General features: G+C 37.1%; 3 protein-coding genes across 3 annotated transcripts; all 3 read left to right on the top strand.

The window, feature by feature from the left end:
* Positions 1-2,814: 2,814 nt before the first annotated feature.
* Positions 2,815-3,787, top strand: LOC132175369 (ATP synthase subunit delta, chloroplastic-like). The gene has a single exon (XM_059587302.1). It carries the CDS (start codon positions 2,909-2,911, stop codon positions 3,647-3,649), a length of 741 nt encoding a protein of 246 aa, XP_059443285.1. The 5' UTR covers positions 2,815-2,908; the 3' UTR covers positions 3,650-3,787.
* A 1,992-nt stretch (positions 3,788-5,779) lies between these two features.
* LOC132176444 (uncharacterized) lies at positions 5,780-11,111 on the top strand. Its single transcript, XM_059588649.1, has 13 exons — positions 5,780-6,062; positions 6,554-6,875; positions 7,621-7,749; positions 7,834-7,926; positions 8,051-8,130; positions 8,249-8,362; positions 8,533-8,606; positions 8,923-8,999; positions 9,477-9,560; positions 9,679-9,771; positions 9,855-9,962; positions 10,040-10,111; positions 10,355-11,111. Exons 2-13 carry the CDS (start codon positions 6,597-6,599, stop codon positions 10,793-10,795), a joined length of 1,644 nt encoding a protein of 547 aa, XP_059444632.1. The 5' UTR covers positions 5,780-6,062; positions 6,554-6,596; the 3' UTR covers positions 10,796-11,111.
* A 643-nt stretch (positions 11,112-11,754) lies between these two features.
* Positions 11,755-14,676, top strand: LOC132175173 (uncharacterized). The gene is made up of 5 exons (XM_059587026.1): positions 11,755-12,079; positions 12,319-12,573; positions 12,884-12,962; positions 13,988-14,066; positions 14,180-14,676. The coding sequence occupies exons 1-5, from the start codon at positions 11,798-11,800 to the stop codon at positions 14,232-14,234; spliced, it is 750 nt and encodes a 249-aa protein (XP_059443009.1). The 5' UTR covers positions 11,755-11,797; the 3' UTR covers positions 14,235-14,676.
* The last annotated feature ends 2,318 nt before the right edge of the window (positions 14,677-16,994 follow it).

Here is a 16,994-nt window from a genome sequence, read left to right as displayed (position 1 = left end):
ACACCATCACTAAAGCCAAATTGAAAATTAAGACATGGAACTACCCCTTAAAATTGAAACACGTGGCCAATAACAAGACACAAGAGACACGTCTTGATCCCAAAAGTCCAATTTCGAAACGGACTCTCTTTAATCGGGTGCTCTCTCACATGAAGCAGCCTCGTTTCACCCGATCCGAGTACATCCTACTGTGGATTGAGAGCTCCTTTGCACTGTAGCGTAAAGCTATTAAATACGTTTGTCCTCTAGAAGAATGTATAGTGCCCCAATTGAAGTCAGATAAATATTTATGAGTTCGTTCTAACTGCCCAATTGATATGGTCAGGGAAAGACCTGGTCTGCCCCCCTTCATATGAGATCATTACGAGAGGAACTTCTGGATTAAAGACCCCAGACCAATGGAAGAGAAAAAAACTCAATAATTATTCCACATATTCAATAGCGACGTAACGACGTTGATATTTGAGCATGCTACAGTATATAAATAGGAAAAAGCATATCTTATTAATATTACTGATGATATAATCAGTGCAGAGAATAATTGCATTTATAGTAATATAGTACATTTACACTACAGTACGGTTCAATATACCCCTCATATTCTGAAGTCATCTCAAGCCAATTCAAAAAAAAAAAAATCAATTTTTCTTTAAATGGTTAAGAAAGCATATATTTTTTAAAGTGTATTTCATAATTATGACATATATATTTTAAACATATGTTTGTTTAAGAAAAAAAAAAAAGAATATTCATAAAGACGTCATAAATAACAATTTGCGTGTTGTCCATATCTTGCAAGCCCTTCTTGTTACGGAACAAACCACTATCACATATTCACATGTGTGAGAAAAGGCCACAGAAGAAATCATAAGAGATGTGGAAAATATCGAATTCTTTTCTGGTTAATTAAACTATTTATATTTTGTTTAACGAAATTAAGACGACCTCTTGTTTTGATAAAAATGAACTAAAATGAATCCACATATATATTACTATTATCATAGAAAATGGTTAATATATATATATATATTTTAACTCAAAACCTATACTTTAATAACACGTTAAATTATTATTTATTTATTTTTTAAAATAAATTGATAAAAATAGTAAAATAAATTATTTAATTAATATGTTGGTCCCTCCTAAGAAATCCTAGTTGCATATAAGATAGATTATGTTGGTGTGTCTGTCGTCCGCTGACTCATATGGATTATCATACTAAGATGTTTTTCACATCTGATAATGATCTTCATATTATTAAATTCATTTAATATATTACATATATATGTATATGTACATCATTGATGTTGTTGTGTCATGTGTGAAGTTGAGATCAAAAGGTTTGACATGCGGATGTTACTTGCTGCTGAAGATTAAAATGGATATGACTACGTAATCCACAACAATTACGTGGAAAATCACTCAACATGCAAGTGATGCACGCTGGCATTTTTTCTCTAATTATTTATGGAGGAAATAATGGGCCATTTATCGGTTACTATGGGCGCCTCTTTGAAGCAAGTGAAGGGTTCCTATGGCCTTTCACATTACCATCATAATCTTACAAAATCCTAGTGTCCTTTACCAAGAGAATCTTACCACATGCCATCAAAATTTCAGATTGACACACCTAACTCCATTATAATGTATTGACTGTAATTAAATACTTCATGTATTGTTTTAAGTGGCTGTTTTATTGAAGATGTTGAGCTTTTGTTTGGTTCTTGGTGCTGCAAATGAAAAGGAAATGAAATTAGAATCGTCGGTGATTTTATATGGTATTAAAGTAGTCAGTGTTAAATAAGAGTTATGAGGGATTAATTAATTGGTTTGATGTGACATATTATTAATTAATAAGATGGTAAAATGACAGAGGGATCTATTTAAAATCAAAAGAATACTTAAGGATCTAATTATTGAAATTGAAAACATAAAGACTAATTTGAAATCACATGAATACATAAGGATCAAATTTAATTTTTCCCATAATTTTTACTGTCATTATAGGGGAGGATGCATGTAAGAGAAAGGAGGAGCAAAGGAAAGTGTACGAGCTATGTGAGGACCCCTTGATCAGCGGGGCCCCTCTCAGGAACGGAGGCCCAGTTTTTTGGCTGGCGACTCCCTTTTGCAGGGAATCACAATCCTCACACATCACCCTATGCTTCCAATTAAATGATGTATATATATATATATATATTTCCTTTCTAAACAAGATTTAGGAACATAACAACTCATTGTTCATCCAATCACTGGGCTTCCCTTAGGCCTAGCTGGACTAGCAAACCGGTCCATGGGCCTAAGGGTTATAAACGGATGTTACAATTGATACGACAAAAATGAGATTTCTATCGCGGGTGACAACGTAGTGATCCAAATAATTTTCAAAGGATTTGATGTACATCTTACTTTGACATTTAACATGTGTCTATCTCTTAATTCTTGCTATATTATTCCCTGGTTTCATAAAGCATTGTGTTAATTATAGTTAGACCAATAACATAAAATAACAATGCTTTATGGGGTAATTCAATCAACTAAAAATTACGTTTTATAATTTTTTTTTTTTTTATGAGACGTAAAAAAATTATTATTATTATTATTATTATTATTTTGAATGAAAAAATAGAAAGCTATCGACTCTGAACTCCCCCTCCCTCACACTTTTTGGCGAAAAAAAAAAAACCTGAGGTTGTGCTTAATTCAAAATTCCCTCAACAAATTGAATGCATCCACGTTTTAACTCCTTATCTTTTGCAGATAAGAGGCCAACGGTACTCCAAACAACCATCGATCATACGGTCCTCACAATCCCATCCGTCCATTTCCACACCAAAACCCCCCCAATTCGACCTCCACCTCAATCCCCTCACCCAAATCACCAGCAGCAGCAGCCAATCAACTAGCCATGGCTGCCCTCCAACACACCCCCATCTCCCTCCAATCCACCAAATCCCCACCGTCTGCTCGAACCCCAATTCCAATCAAAACCCACAAACCCATTCACAGCCTCTCCTTCTCCACCACATTCCCATCCCTCAGACTCAAATTCGCCGCCACAAACTGTAGCGGCGGCCCCAGAATGGCTTCCGCAGCAGCCACCAGCTACGCCGTGGCGCTCGCCGATGTGGCCTTGGCCAACAACACCCTCGAAGCCACCACCGGCGACGTGGAGAAGATCGAGAAGTTCTTCTCCGACCCATCGGTGTACGACTACTTCGTGAACCCCACCATCGACGTGGAGAAGAAGCGCAAGACGCTCGACGAAATTGCGGCCTCGGGTGGCCTCCAGCCCTTCACGACCAACTTCCTCAATATCCTGGTGGACTCCCGAAGGATCGACCTTATCAACGAGATAGTGACGGAGTTCGAGGTGGTGCACAACAAGCTCACCGACACGGAGCTGGCGGTGGTTAGCTCGGTGGTGAAGCTGGAGTCACAGCACTTGGCCCAGATCGCCAAGCAGGTGCAGAAGCTGACCGGGGCTAAGAATGTGAGGATCAAGACCGTGATCGACCCCAGCTTGGTGGCCGGCTTCACCGTCAGATACGGGAGCGCCGGGTCCAAGCTGATTGATATGAGCGTCAAGAAGCAGCTTGAGGAGATTGCTGCTCAGATTGACTTGGGCGATATTAAACTTGGTGTATGATTTTTTTTTTCAAAAAAAAAAAAAAATTCTGTCATTTAATTTATCTTTTTTGTAGTTATTTTTGTATGAAGTGTGTAAAACCTTCTTAATTTTCCGATTATTGAACTAATAAGTAAATTCAATTTACCATTTTTATCATTTTATCATTTTAGAATAAGTAATAGTTTTCTATACTATCAAAACAAAGTATTCTGTGTTCAAGTTTGAATTACAATTTCATAAGTTCTGTCAGATTTTCTTTTTTTTTTTTTAAAAAAAAAAAGATCTTAGTGCAACTGTCAACAAAGCTGGTGTGGGACTGTGGAGTCTTCTCCAAAAAGTTGCTTTTGATATATGAATTGTGCTAGGCCAAGGAGGAGGCACCATGCGCATAAGATGATAGGATGCAGACACTAATGATCCACGTGCTATTGGCTATTGCAATGTGCTCCAATGGACCACATGCAGGCAAAGAAAATGGTCTCGTGGGAAATGGTCCAGCGGCTGACCCAAAGTTGTGCTATGAGTGCTCTGTGCGATTAATGCGTCTTCTTTAAGAAGAGTCACCACATGCTCACAATTGTGGTACTGGGAGGCAAAGTATTTTCAAGCATGGCTAGTTTTTTCTTGTTCTTGGTGGGGGCAATTATATAAAACTAATTGGATATTGGACAAACTAATAAAATGAATAGGTGATATATGTCACCAAGTGCGAAATCTGGAATTTAACTGTAGGGGCAAGATTGCTTTGAAATTTTAGTTTGAGGAGTCATCATTAATGAATGAATAGGTGACATATGTCACTGCACCAGATACCCTCTATTCGAACAATGGGTTCTTCGGTTTAACATAGTCATTTAATTTTGTATGATTTGATATGAAATGTTGATCTTTCTCACACTTTTTCTTCAAAATGCCACATGTTGTGAGAATTTGGTTGAACGGGGGACTCGACATTTAAACGGGATGGGTATAATCTTTAAGTCTTTTTCGAGCCAAATTGTCTTACGTTTGACCTTTTAATGACTGTGACACTCACTATATTTGTGTTTTGTGTTTTTAATTATACCCTTCATTTTACACTAAATGGATCATCTTCAATTGAAATGGAGAGGATCCTATTACTGGAAATACCCTCTATTATTCGAACAACGCGTTCTTCGGTCTAATGTGGTCACTTGATTTTGTATGATTTGATATCAACCGTTGATTTTTCTTGCTCTTTTCCCTCAAGATGCCATATGTTGTGAGAATTTGGTCGAACGGGGGACTTGACATTTGAACGGGATGGGTATGATCCTAATTTTTCTAAAGTCTCTTTCAAGCCAAATTGTCTTATGTTCGACGTTTTAACACTTCAAATTATTCATGCTTAACATTATTACGACCACGACGCTTACTATATTTATGTTTCGAGATTTGATTAATATTTTTTGTTATATTTTCATTATTTGTAGGTTCAATAAATTCCAAGTGTTACAAGCTTTCCTTTAATGGTTTCAAAACAACTGAATTCAGTGCTGCCTCTCACATGTCATGGCCTTCAAGCTCTCTTCTTGTTGTTGCAAGCATCACTCCAAGTTAGTTCCTTTGTGGACTGCTTGACAACCCACCTTTAAGAGACGTGATTCAGCGCACGTGGCGTGCGTGGCATGCTCACGCGGTGTGCCTGTTTTACATTATCCCACCTTTAGTGGCAGCCCTCTTCTTGAGGTTCAGTCCAAGAAACATTGAATCGGGTCAAATTTGGCCCATTTTCAGTTGAACGTATGATTTTCATCCAACGTTGTCTTAATTTTGCTAGTTAAATGTTATTTTTAAAAAACAAAAAAGAAAGAAAAAAGAAAGAGAGAGTTGCTTGCAGATTATTACATTAAAAAAGAAAAAGAAAAAAAGGGAGAACTTGGGCTTGGGGACCAAGTTTGGTGCGCACTTTAATAGAAAGGGGCCAAGCCACTTAGTTTAAACGGATTCGGGTGTCAAACGGGTCAAACTGCTTGACCCATGATAAGTTAAATTTAATCAAATTTTAGTTAAAAACGACAACGTGTGGCTTAAAAGAAATGTGATTAAATCTGAGCCCTCCAATACTTTTACAGCATACAGAAGCCGGATCCAAAAAAACGAAACCTATAAAGGGTCACTCTTCTATGTTCCACACCACTTCCAGTTCCAGCCGCCTCTCACAGCGTCACGCTCTCCCTCTCTCTGTCTCTGTCGGCTCAGAGAACACGGCTGCCGTGACTCTGTTGCACGGCACAGTCTCTCACTCACAGGCCACAGTCCGTGACTCCATCATCTCCGGCTCGGAACTCCCTCTCTCTGTCTCTCCGTCGTCTCCAGGTCTTACTCTCACGTAGCAGCGCTGCTCTCCCTCTCTCTCTCGGTCTATCCGTCGTTTGATTCAATACTTTCCGTTTGATTCGAAAATCCCGTAAGTCCTTTGCAGTAAAACCCAATTTTCTTTTCAGGAAACTTCTGTTTGGTTACTGAGAAAATGAAAGAAGAAAAAAAAACACTGCCATGTTACTGACATATGGGTGGTTTCATGGTTGCAGAAGCAAAAAAAAAAACTCAATAAATCAGACGTGTCGGGTCACTACTAGTTAACTAAACGGCTCAAATGGGTCATGCGGTGTCACTCATTAATTTTTTTAGGGCTTGACAAATTGGGATGGTGTTAGAGAAATCACCTATTGTTCTAAGTCTTTCTAAGTCTTTCTAAGTCTTGCGGTCAAGTAAAATTTCGATTTATGTGATATTTTGAAAACCTCAAGGACCTTCAGGATAAGTTTTGAAACTACAAGGACCAATTTGGTACTAGCCAAACCAAAGGCACTATTACCATGAATGATATTTTCCCTTTTTCTATATTTGAGAAATTGAGACAGCCAAAAAATAATCAATTTATTTACTTCTTTCCAGGTAACAAACTGAAAATATTGCAAAATCCTAACACAACGCTCTAATGGCCGCTAACGAAGAGAAAGAGAAAGAGGAGGAAGAAGTAGAAGAGGAAGAAAAGCTTTGGTCATTAGACTCGGAAGTAGGAGAGGCGTTGGATTGGTTGGACTCCAAGGATGACTACGAAGCTGTGGAGGGGAGTTTCACACTCAACTCGAGGCGTCCCAACGCTCATGGTGGGATGCACTCTCTCTCAAATACATTGACGCTTCAACCGCTCTCAAATCGTAACCAGAGGTTTGCCAATCCGAATGCGATTGGCATTCGAGCTTCGCCTTTGGAGGTATGTTCGTTCTGTGTGCAATTAATGTGTTTGAATTGTAGGAAAAGATGGGAAATTTGATTAATTTCTATGCTCTTTTATTATATACAATGTTGCTTATCTTGTTGACCAAATAGGGTGCTAGGGAATTGCACTTTGAAGTTGCTCATTTGGTTCATAGAGACCATGATTAAGTTTCACATTCATGGTAATGTACTAATTAATTTGAGAAGAACCCTTAGGGGTTGGCTCAAGTGGTAAGAGCCTTGATCTTTGTGATAGTCCATGAATTCTAAGGTTCGAATCCTCTTGGGTGCAAACATTCATTGAGGCCAGCCCGTATTACCCGATTCGTGTAGAGGGGGCGTTTTACACGGGTCCGAAGTTTACCTAACAGGGGTGGGTACACAAAGTGACCCTCTCTTAGAGGAGTCCCTCGTTAAAAAAAAAAAAAAAAAAAAAAATTGGAGAAGAAATTGATAGTCTTAGCCTTGAAAATTTTGGTGAAATTGAGGGTAATGTGTGATGTCCAAATTATATTGTGCTTTAAACACATTTTTTGAGCTAGTTGATTTGGTTTTAAGGGATTATATCTTAATTTCTTGGATTTGAATTTACCCTTTTTGTTAATACAAGTCATTAATAATCTCATTATTTTTACTATATATGTATCAATCCCTGCTTTTCCATGTTTGTGTGGTTTGTGTTTGATTGATTATGTTTGTGTCTGTTTTTCACTTTTAACCAAGTCAAATTGATAGTGCAGGAGTGGGAGGGGAGGTTGAATGTAAGAATGTCAAACTCTGTGATGGCTGCAATTTGTGAAAGTGTTCGAGAGATGGCCATTGGTAAAACTAAAACTACTGATAAAGCAGACCGTGCGACTGTTGAGCAGGTGAAACATTGTAATCTTTATCGGCATTTTTGAACTATCAAAAAACATAAACTTTTACCTGATTCTCTTTATATTGTCCTCCAGGCCATTGATCCAAGAACTCGCATGGCTTTATTTAAGATGTTGAATCGAGGTGTATTTCATGATATTAATGGCTGTATTTCAACTGGAAAAGAAGTATGTAATGCAGTGCTAGTTTTCATTTCTGTACTGATACCTATAGCGCGTACCAGTTTCAATTCTTACAAAGTCTGAATTGTTGGGTAATATGTCCTTATCTTGCAATCATTTTTTTCAACAGGCAAATGTCTATCATGCAACCAGATCTGATGGTCAGGAGCTGGCAATCAAAATATATAAAACTTCTATTCTGGTATTTAAGTATGTCCAGGTGACCCTTTTAGCTTGATAATCTTGTGGCTTAGTTCCATGGTTCAGAGACTTTGTTCTTGCTTGTAGCTTGGTAACGAATTTAACTTGGTGATCTAAACGATAACAGGGACAGAGATCGTTATGTCGAAGGTGACATCCGTTACAAAAATGGATACTGCAGGCATAATCCCAGGAAAATGGTGAAAACATGGGCTGAGAAAGAGATGAGGAACCTTATGAGGTAAGACCAACACATTGTTCCTGATGCTTTTAAGTCTTTTAGGATTTTAAGTTTTTGGAGAGGAAATGACATTTTATTTCAGTAAACGTATGAAGATCTAGTGGAGGAGCAATGTATTTCAGTTGTTTGAGCTGTCATATTGTATTTAATATGGTCACTGTGAACTGCAGGGTGAAGGCAGCGGGAATTAGGTGCCCCACTCCAATTCTTTTGAGACTTCATGTTCTGGTCATGGAATTCATAGGTATTGTGTGCATTGGTGTGTTATAATAAATATAGTTAGATGGATGTGACTTTTTAATCAGAATTTTGTGCAAAGAACAATAAATTGGGCTCCCACCCAACATGTCAATCATATATATTAGTAGTAAGTGGGGTCCCTGCAGTTATCCTCAATACAGATTAAATACTTTCTTAGTCATTTTAATTTGAAGGTGTTTACGCGAAGATTTTTCGTTTTCATTTATTTTCTTCTCCTCACTTATTCTCTTGTGAACGGAATTGAGTTTGGGCTTCTAAAGTAGAGTTGTTGAAGTTTATTGGTGGTTGTACTTGTACAGGGAAAGCAGGTTGGGCCGCACCTCGACTTAAGGATGCTGCCTTATCGCTTGACAGGTTACGTGAAGGTTATATGGAGGTGTGTTCATATCTTTTTAGTCATTCTTCAAGAATTCTCTGTTATGAAGTGTGGAGCCTGCTCTCTAGAATGTTGGGGGAAAATATTAGTTATTAAGTGGTCTCTGATGTATAAGATGATGGTGGATTTTTCGTTGATTTGGACCTATAGGTACTTAGTTATGTCAAGTGGAACCTGTCATCTAGAATGATGGCGGGATGGTTGATAGTATAGGTGGGGTGAGGTTTATCACTTGAATAGATCTGGTTGGAGCAGCCTAGATAAAGAGATTTTTTAGTTATATAAAATCGTCTGTCTTTTGATATGCTTAATCTTACGAAATTATACTTTTATTTTTTAACAAATTTGGTATTGGTTTACGCATCAACAACAAATGCTTCTATTATAGCTTTCTTCGGCAAGTGTAAGGGGCTTAGTGTCATAATTTGCTGTCTTGTTGAAATGATCAAAATATCTTCTTGGCATTGCTTTTTTCAGATGATTATTGCAATGCGGACATTATATCAGAAGTGTAAACTGGTGCATGGAGATCTCAGTGAATATAACGTACTTTATTTTGAGGTGAGCCCCAATTATATTTGTGTGCGCTTTTTTTTTTTTTTGGGGGGGGGCGCTAATATTGAATTGATTCCATGCGTAATTTGTGGACATTTTGATTTATTTTCTTCTTTATTTGCAGGGTCACTTGTATATTATAGATGTCTCTCAGTCGGTTGATCTTGATCACCCTCATGCCCTTGAATTCCTACGTCAAGATTGTGTCCATATTTATGTACGTTCTCTGAAACCAAAAATATCAAACTAAAAGTGCTTGTAGTCAGCAGTATGAGTTAACTAAGCTTTGGTGGCATGCAGGATTTCTTTAGAAAACATGGTGTAGCTGTTATGACGAAACGCGAACTCTTTGATTTTATAGTTGATCCTTCTATTGCTGAGGAGGCTGTGGACAGTTATCTGGAAGAGGTTTGGTAATTTATACTCTCAAATTTTCTGATGGACTTCAGGATATTTTTATTGAGACTGCTTTCAACTCGTTTCAGGTGCAACAAAAAATTTTGGCCAGAGGAGACATATCTGTGGAGGATGAAATTGCAGACCATGTGTTTGTGCAGGTAACAGTTTCTTATCCCTCCCTGGCTAACTTACCCCCCTAAAAAAAAAAAACTGTGTGGCAGTGGCATTATGTTCTAGGAGTTTCTTTTCATCATCTATCCCCTTTTCATGGCAAATTTTAAGATCCCCTAAATTGGGTTCAAGATTGATACTTGAAGTGGGTGTTTGTCTCTGTACAACTGATAGATTTTGATTGCTCATAAATTGTTGAGTGTTTTTCATTTTCTGGTGTTATTTTACAGTCATTCATCCCAAAGACGCTAGAACATGTGAAGAATGTCGAGGAGGATGTACAAAGGATAACCAGCGGCCAGGACACTAAAGATATGTATTACCAGACTATCACAGGACTGAAGGACGTTCTTTCAAGAGCTCAGCAGTCTCCAGCTGAACAGCCAGTAGACCCTTCTGATGGGTCATCTATTAATCCAGCTGCTCATTCTAATCCTTCTGAGAATATAACGGAGTCTCAAGCAGTCGAAGACGAAGAGAACTCAAGCGATTCCGAAGTGAGTTTCTTCTCATCTCAATCTGAAGCAGAAACTCTCGCAGATAAGAAAGCTGCTAGAAAAGAGAACAAAAAGAAAGTCAAGGAGGAGAAGAGGGAGGCTCGCCGGAATAAAGTAAACAAGGCTGTGAAAAAAAGAAGGAAGAAGCTGTCCAAAGCTCACAAGACTAGATAGCTTGCTTGTAGTGCAACTATGAAGCCAAGTTTATTTATTAGATAAATTTTGCAACCATTTTTAGTTTCGGGAAAAAGAAACAATTTTGGCACTCAAGTGTGATCATGTAGTTTTTCCTTCCGCCCATTTTATCTTTTTTTAATTTGTTTAGTAATTAGAGTTTTGTAGTTAGCATGGCCCTGAAGATATGAAGGGCTAAATTAATCTCAATTTAAGGTATTGTTGCTTTTCATTCGGACTTCATGGATGGTGAACAGTTTTTTTGTATATGAAGATTGAAATTTCTTAGATATATAATTCTTGTACAACTTGTTGACGTATGAGTTTGTAGGTGTGGCCGTTCAAGATTATTTTTGTAATGCATCTATAAAAGAATGTTATGGGTGTTTTTGACAAAATTGAAGGACACCAATTAAGCTATTCTAATTATAATCAAGAGTTGTTTTTTCTGCACTCTAATTTTTATTGCTATGAATTGATTAATACTAAATAAGTCGAATTAGTGATTTCCTCAAAATAAATTCTCTATAAATGGTATTAGAAGGGAATAATATGACCATTAAAAGATGAAAACATAAAGTGGAAAATATGACTGTTGAATAATTTGACTTATTTTGTAAAAAATATGACCATTAAAAGATATAATTGTTTAAAAAATACGATCCTTAGAAAAAATAAATAATAAAATAAAATAAAATAAAGAGTGATTTGAATAGCCATTAAGTAAAATAGAAAAAAAAAAAAAAAAATTTAATTAAAAATTTTAGATAAAAATATATGTTAAATTAATGATTAAGTGATTAAATTTATTTATTTTTATCGACTTAATAATTTAAAATAATTAAGTTTTCAAAATCAAAGGTGCGGACGGTAATAGTGACTTTCTACCGGATGGGACTTCTATATAACTTAATGCGACACTTTCGACGCAGTAATTCTCAGTAACTTTTTTTTTTTTTTTTAAAGCTGTAGTGAAAACGAACTTCTTTCGCGGCACAAACAATGTCCAACTCCACGGAACAAACCCTAGACGAAGATCACGGGCCTTCGACCACCGATCAAAACCCTAACGAGCAGAGCGACCAGCAGTCCCAGGAATGGGAGACCATGGCTCGCGCCTGGCTCTGCTCGTTCCCCGAGGCCAAAGCGGTCTCCATGGACGAGGTCGAAGCCTGGATCGACGCCAACCACGGTTCTCTTCCCGAAGGAATCAGATCCATGCCTCGCGCAGATCTCTGCCAGAGGCTCATTTCCATCCAGAATTGCATGAGACTCCCCTTTCAGGTACCACTATTTTTACTATTTCTTTTAATTTCGAGCTGTTTATTTTCCAGATTTGGAATTATATGTATGCTTAGGGATACAATTTAACGAAATTAATTTAAATATTTTAAGCACTTGGAATAATTTTGATTTTATGTCCTTAGTACTGAAAACCGAAAGGCAAAGTTAATTAATATTTTCAAAAATTCGTTTCTTCAAGTATATTGTAATAATGTTATTTGCCATCTCTCTTATGGCAGGAAAAAGAAGCGAGTCAGTTCGATAGTGAGAATCCACCGTATCGATTTCAACGTACTGATCAATGGCGACCGGTGTATATTTGGTTAGAATCTTTGAATCAAAACGAGGTGGTGAAGTCTAAAGAAATTTCTGACTGGCTGAGTGCGAATCCGGATGTCCAAGAACAGTTGTGCTCTCGGCATTCCCGATATCATTTGATGCACTACATCAAAAAGTGCCATATAAAGATATTGAAGAGAAAAGAAAAGAAGATGGTATCAAATACTTTCTTGTATCGATTCTCATCATCATCATTGGAATTGTTAGTGTCCTTTTGGTACCTGAAACATTTGGAGATGTTGTTATGGTATTAGGAGTTTGACCAGCTATAGAGTGAGATTTTGCCTCACCTTTTCTTCCCCTATTGTGTTTGTGGTCTCAAAGGGATATTAGTTCAGAAATATTGGATGCTTCCATAAACTTTGGCCTTGGAGATTGATGTCTTCCCCCTTATTACTTGTACTTGACTGTTGTGCATCTATTACTGCTTTATGCTTACTTAATGCTACTGGTTTACTTGAACAGGGTGGGCAGCAGCAAAACAAAGAAACTTCTCTAAAGGTTCGCAGGACCGTGGTGATGAAACAACCAGCGGCGCTTCCATGTATGTCTCCTTTAGAGTGACTTCCTTATTGTTTTTGGGTATTATGCTTGGAGGTTTAATAGAAATAGATTCACTTATGTGTGCTTTCCAGAGCACCTCGTGGCAAAATTCCATCCTCTGCAGTGATGGCACAGTAGAAAATGGAGTCATCACCAAAAACAAGAAAAAGGAAAAGAAATGAAGTAATAAACAAGCTCTAAATTTCAAAATGCCACTCCAAGAATTCTTTAAAGTGGCCTTTCTAAAAGGAAAAACTTAAGCTCAAATGCTACAAGTATAAATGCGCACATTATAAATGTTGTGTAAATACAATGCAATGGTTCTGCCTTCATGGGATGTCCACAATGGCCTCCTTGTCTCCTGCTTTGGAAATAGTTTGAGTGCGTGTGTGCGTTTGTTTTGAACTTTTCTTTTACAAGACTGGTTCTCTGTCTCTCTCCTTCATGGTTGTTATCTGGAGGACATCTATTAAGCGGAGCCTTGATTGTTCTTTTTATGGCTAATTTCCTTTGTCAGTTGCACATTTAATAATTCTCATAACTTAGTAGTAGTAGTAGTAGTTTTGGCATATTTAGTTTTATTTTTTCTTTTGTTTAAGATCAAAATGTTTGGCACATTATTAAATGGATCATTATGATCTATATTTGTTCTACTCCCCTGACAGCTCTTTAGATTGTAGTTAGATGTTATACTAAAACAATTGTCTGGTCAGAAATACATGCAGGTGAATCATTAGGACCATCATACTGGCAAGCATCTATTAATTGATTGGGTTAACCAACGACAGCTATCTTCAGTCATTATATATACCAATTAGAAGCATCTTTATGTTGCTACCATGGTTGCTTTGACAAAAATTCGCTAATCTTCAAGCATTGAGATGCATAAAATCTTGTTGTAAATGTTCTCTGGGTGGGTTGACAAGCTAACTGCTGTTCTCTTTCAAGATATATGTTCTTTGACTCTATATTTTCCAAACTCCTCACCTTCCATTTCCCTTGTTCTTTTCCATCTAATTTTTGCAGACAGTGCGGTTAGCAATTTACCTAAAGATGGTGATGTGTACATGACAAAAAGAAAGGAAGCCTATCGCAAATTTGAGATGTAAGCTGCTTATGAAGTTTTTCTTGTTAATTTGCGTCTTATGTAGCAAACTTTTGTTATGTTTCATATTGCTAGATGCAGTGTGCTTACTAATTATTTTAATTGTATTTCAGTTTGGTGGAGTTGGAGAAGTTGCTTTCCCCAATTTTCTCAAAGGGTCAGCTGTGAAGTAATGAAGCAATCTTGAAACAGCAAATATATGCCCACAGATCAAATGTATGCAAACTCGGAACGGCCATGCTGACTCCCCTTTGGTAAATAATATTTTTTTCACAATTGACGACCAAAGATCTTCTCTCCAATGCGGCTCAAGAGTCTTAGGGAAGTTTTCGTCCTTATAGATATAATGAGGGACAAAGTCTTGTGTCTCTTTGTACAAGAAAGGCCTTAAGAAATTTACTTTGGTGTGTTATATGTGTTACTGGATATAAGCAGGATATTATCTGGAAAAATTTGCAATGTATTGCTTAATATACCGTTCCGCTGGCAGCATGTTTCCAAATTTCCAATTTGTCTTGATTTCAAGGGGAAAATGCAAAATTAAATATGTGCTGTCCAAGTTATAATGTGTAATTTACAAGGTATATATATATTTGCTCCTTTTGCTGTTTGCGTTCGATCTCCATGTGTAATTTTTTTTTCATCTATTTGGTGGTAGATGTGAAAAAATTGTAGTTGAAGATGGTCAATTTTATGAATTTGTGTGCTTTCTTCTTATATACACGGCATTCCATTTTTCGCATTGTGGTGGTGGTTATTATATTCATTGATTTGGGTGGCTAAATTATAATGTGTAGTTCCAACTATTTTTCGATCTAGTTGATTTGATAGTAAGGGATATTTATATGCCTATCGATTCGCTTTGGAGAAAAAGAAACGGAAAAAGGCTAAGATAGACGACTGTGGTGGGATTCTTCCGGGTATTGGATAGCTGTTGTTTTACATTCGTGGTTAATATATGTTGCGACGACGACCAATGTCGTTTTTATGTCCACGTGCTCTTCTTCCATGTCTGTGTGGGTTGCGTTTGATTGGATATGTTTGTGTCTATTTTGACGTTGAACCAAGTAGCTTGATAGTGCAGGACTGGGATTGGAAGTTCAATATGGACATGTCGAACTCTGTGACAGCTGCAATTCGTGGAAGAGATCAGGGAGAGAGACACAATTTGTAACTGTCTGACCTCTTTTACCCTTCTGAAAGGATTAGTTGTTTATACTAATAGGTTGCAGTGGCAAATATTCTGTCTTCAAACATTGAGATTTCTAAGATCTAATTGTAAATGCTTATGCGTGAGTTCCCGTTTTCTAACAATGATTTATCCTCATTGACAACCAAAGATGTTCTATGCGGGACACCTCTAAAGGCGTGGCTTTTGAAAATTAATCCACCATTTTCTTATGTGCGGGCAGTGGGCTATGAAGTATAACCCTTTGATTCAGAATTTCTATGCGTCTAATTATGTTCTTGTATATATATGTTTCATTTCAGGTTACATAATTTTGCCTAACTATGACCCTCATCATGGTTTTATTCTACGTGACTTTATAGTAAAACTTGTTGTGTTCATAATGCCACTCAAAAAGAAAAATTGCACATATACTGTATTTTTTTTTAAATGATGCGAATTTCATTTTATTCTTTTTCTCATAAAAAAAAAATCTTAAAATTAAATCGAATTGTTGAAAAAAACTAAAGGATTTTTTTTTTTTTTTTTTTTTTTTACCTCAACCAGGCCAATTGGTAAAGAAATAAAGCTCGAGGATGTTGAAAAAAAAAAACTAGTTAATATATTGTTTATCTTGAATCCACGTGCCGCCAATATTGACCCAATTAAGGTTTGCCACGCGTCATTCATATGATCTACCCAACTTGCCCCCACTCTACAAGTTATAGTTTTTGGAAGCTAGTAAGCTACGCCCTACATGCATATAGGGCTGTTAAGTGAGCGAAGCGTCTCGCGAGCAAGTTCGGACTCGGCTCGCATAAGCTCGGCTCATGCTCGACTCGAATATTAAATGAAGCACTTCATGAACACAAATCATAGCTCAAATATTAAACGAAGCAAGCTCGGCTCGACTCGGCTAGGCTCGTGAGCAAGCTCGTATAAGCTCGTGTGTGTGTGTATATATATATATAAACTAAGTAATACATAATTAATTATAAATCTCATAATTATTAAAATCTTAAAATTGCATTTATATTTAAGCGTTAGAGAATGAAAAATTCTAAACCCTTCGTGATCAAAGAGAGAGAGAGAGAGCAATCATTAAAAAGACCTCGATTCAATTAGAGCAGACCCAAACGAAAGGAAGAAGAATCAAGCAGAAACTATTGAGAGAGATTGCAAAAGGCATAAACTATTGAAGAATCATACAGACCCAAACACTATCGCTACCTATTTGATGAGCGAGAGTGAAAGAGTGAAAAATGAGAGTTCAGGTAGAAGATGTGTTGTGACTGGTGAGGGGGATTGAGAGAGAGACGTTGAAAAAATAGTTTTTTGTAGGGGGCGTTGTCCCAATGCAGTCTAAATGCAACTTGTTAACTTGTCCCACATTGTTAAGAAAACATTAATCTCCAAGTTTGCTTATCTATAAAAGGATGCATATCCTCTCTCTTTGAAACCAAATGCCTTGCTGTATTGACTCAGGCTCCATACTCGACTAGCCAGGCTAAGCAAATACTCATATGCAAACTAACTTCTTAAGCCGTTTAAGAGTGCTTGAAGTTATTTTTTTTTAAAAAAAAACAAAAACATTAAATATAAGAGCCAACTCGCGAGCTGGCTCGGCTCGACTTATTATTAGCTCGAGCTTAATTTTTTTGGCTCGCCTTTGAGCTCGACTCGAGCTTGAGCTCAAGTAAAATTTAAATGAGCCAAGCCTAAACAAGGGAAGCTCGCTCAAGCTCGGCTCGTTTACACCC

The sequence above is a fragment of the Corylus avellana genome, chromosome ca3 (genome assembly GCF_901000735.1).
Source record: "Corylus avellana chromosome ca3, CavTom2PMs-1.0".
NCBI classification, from domain to species: Eukaryota; Viridiplantae; Streptophyta; class Magnoliopsida; order Fagales; family Betulaceae; genus Corylus; species Corylus avellana.
The sequence above is the reverse complement of the archived record's forward strand: the minus strand, read 5'-3'. Positions and strand labels throughout refer to the sequence as shown.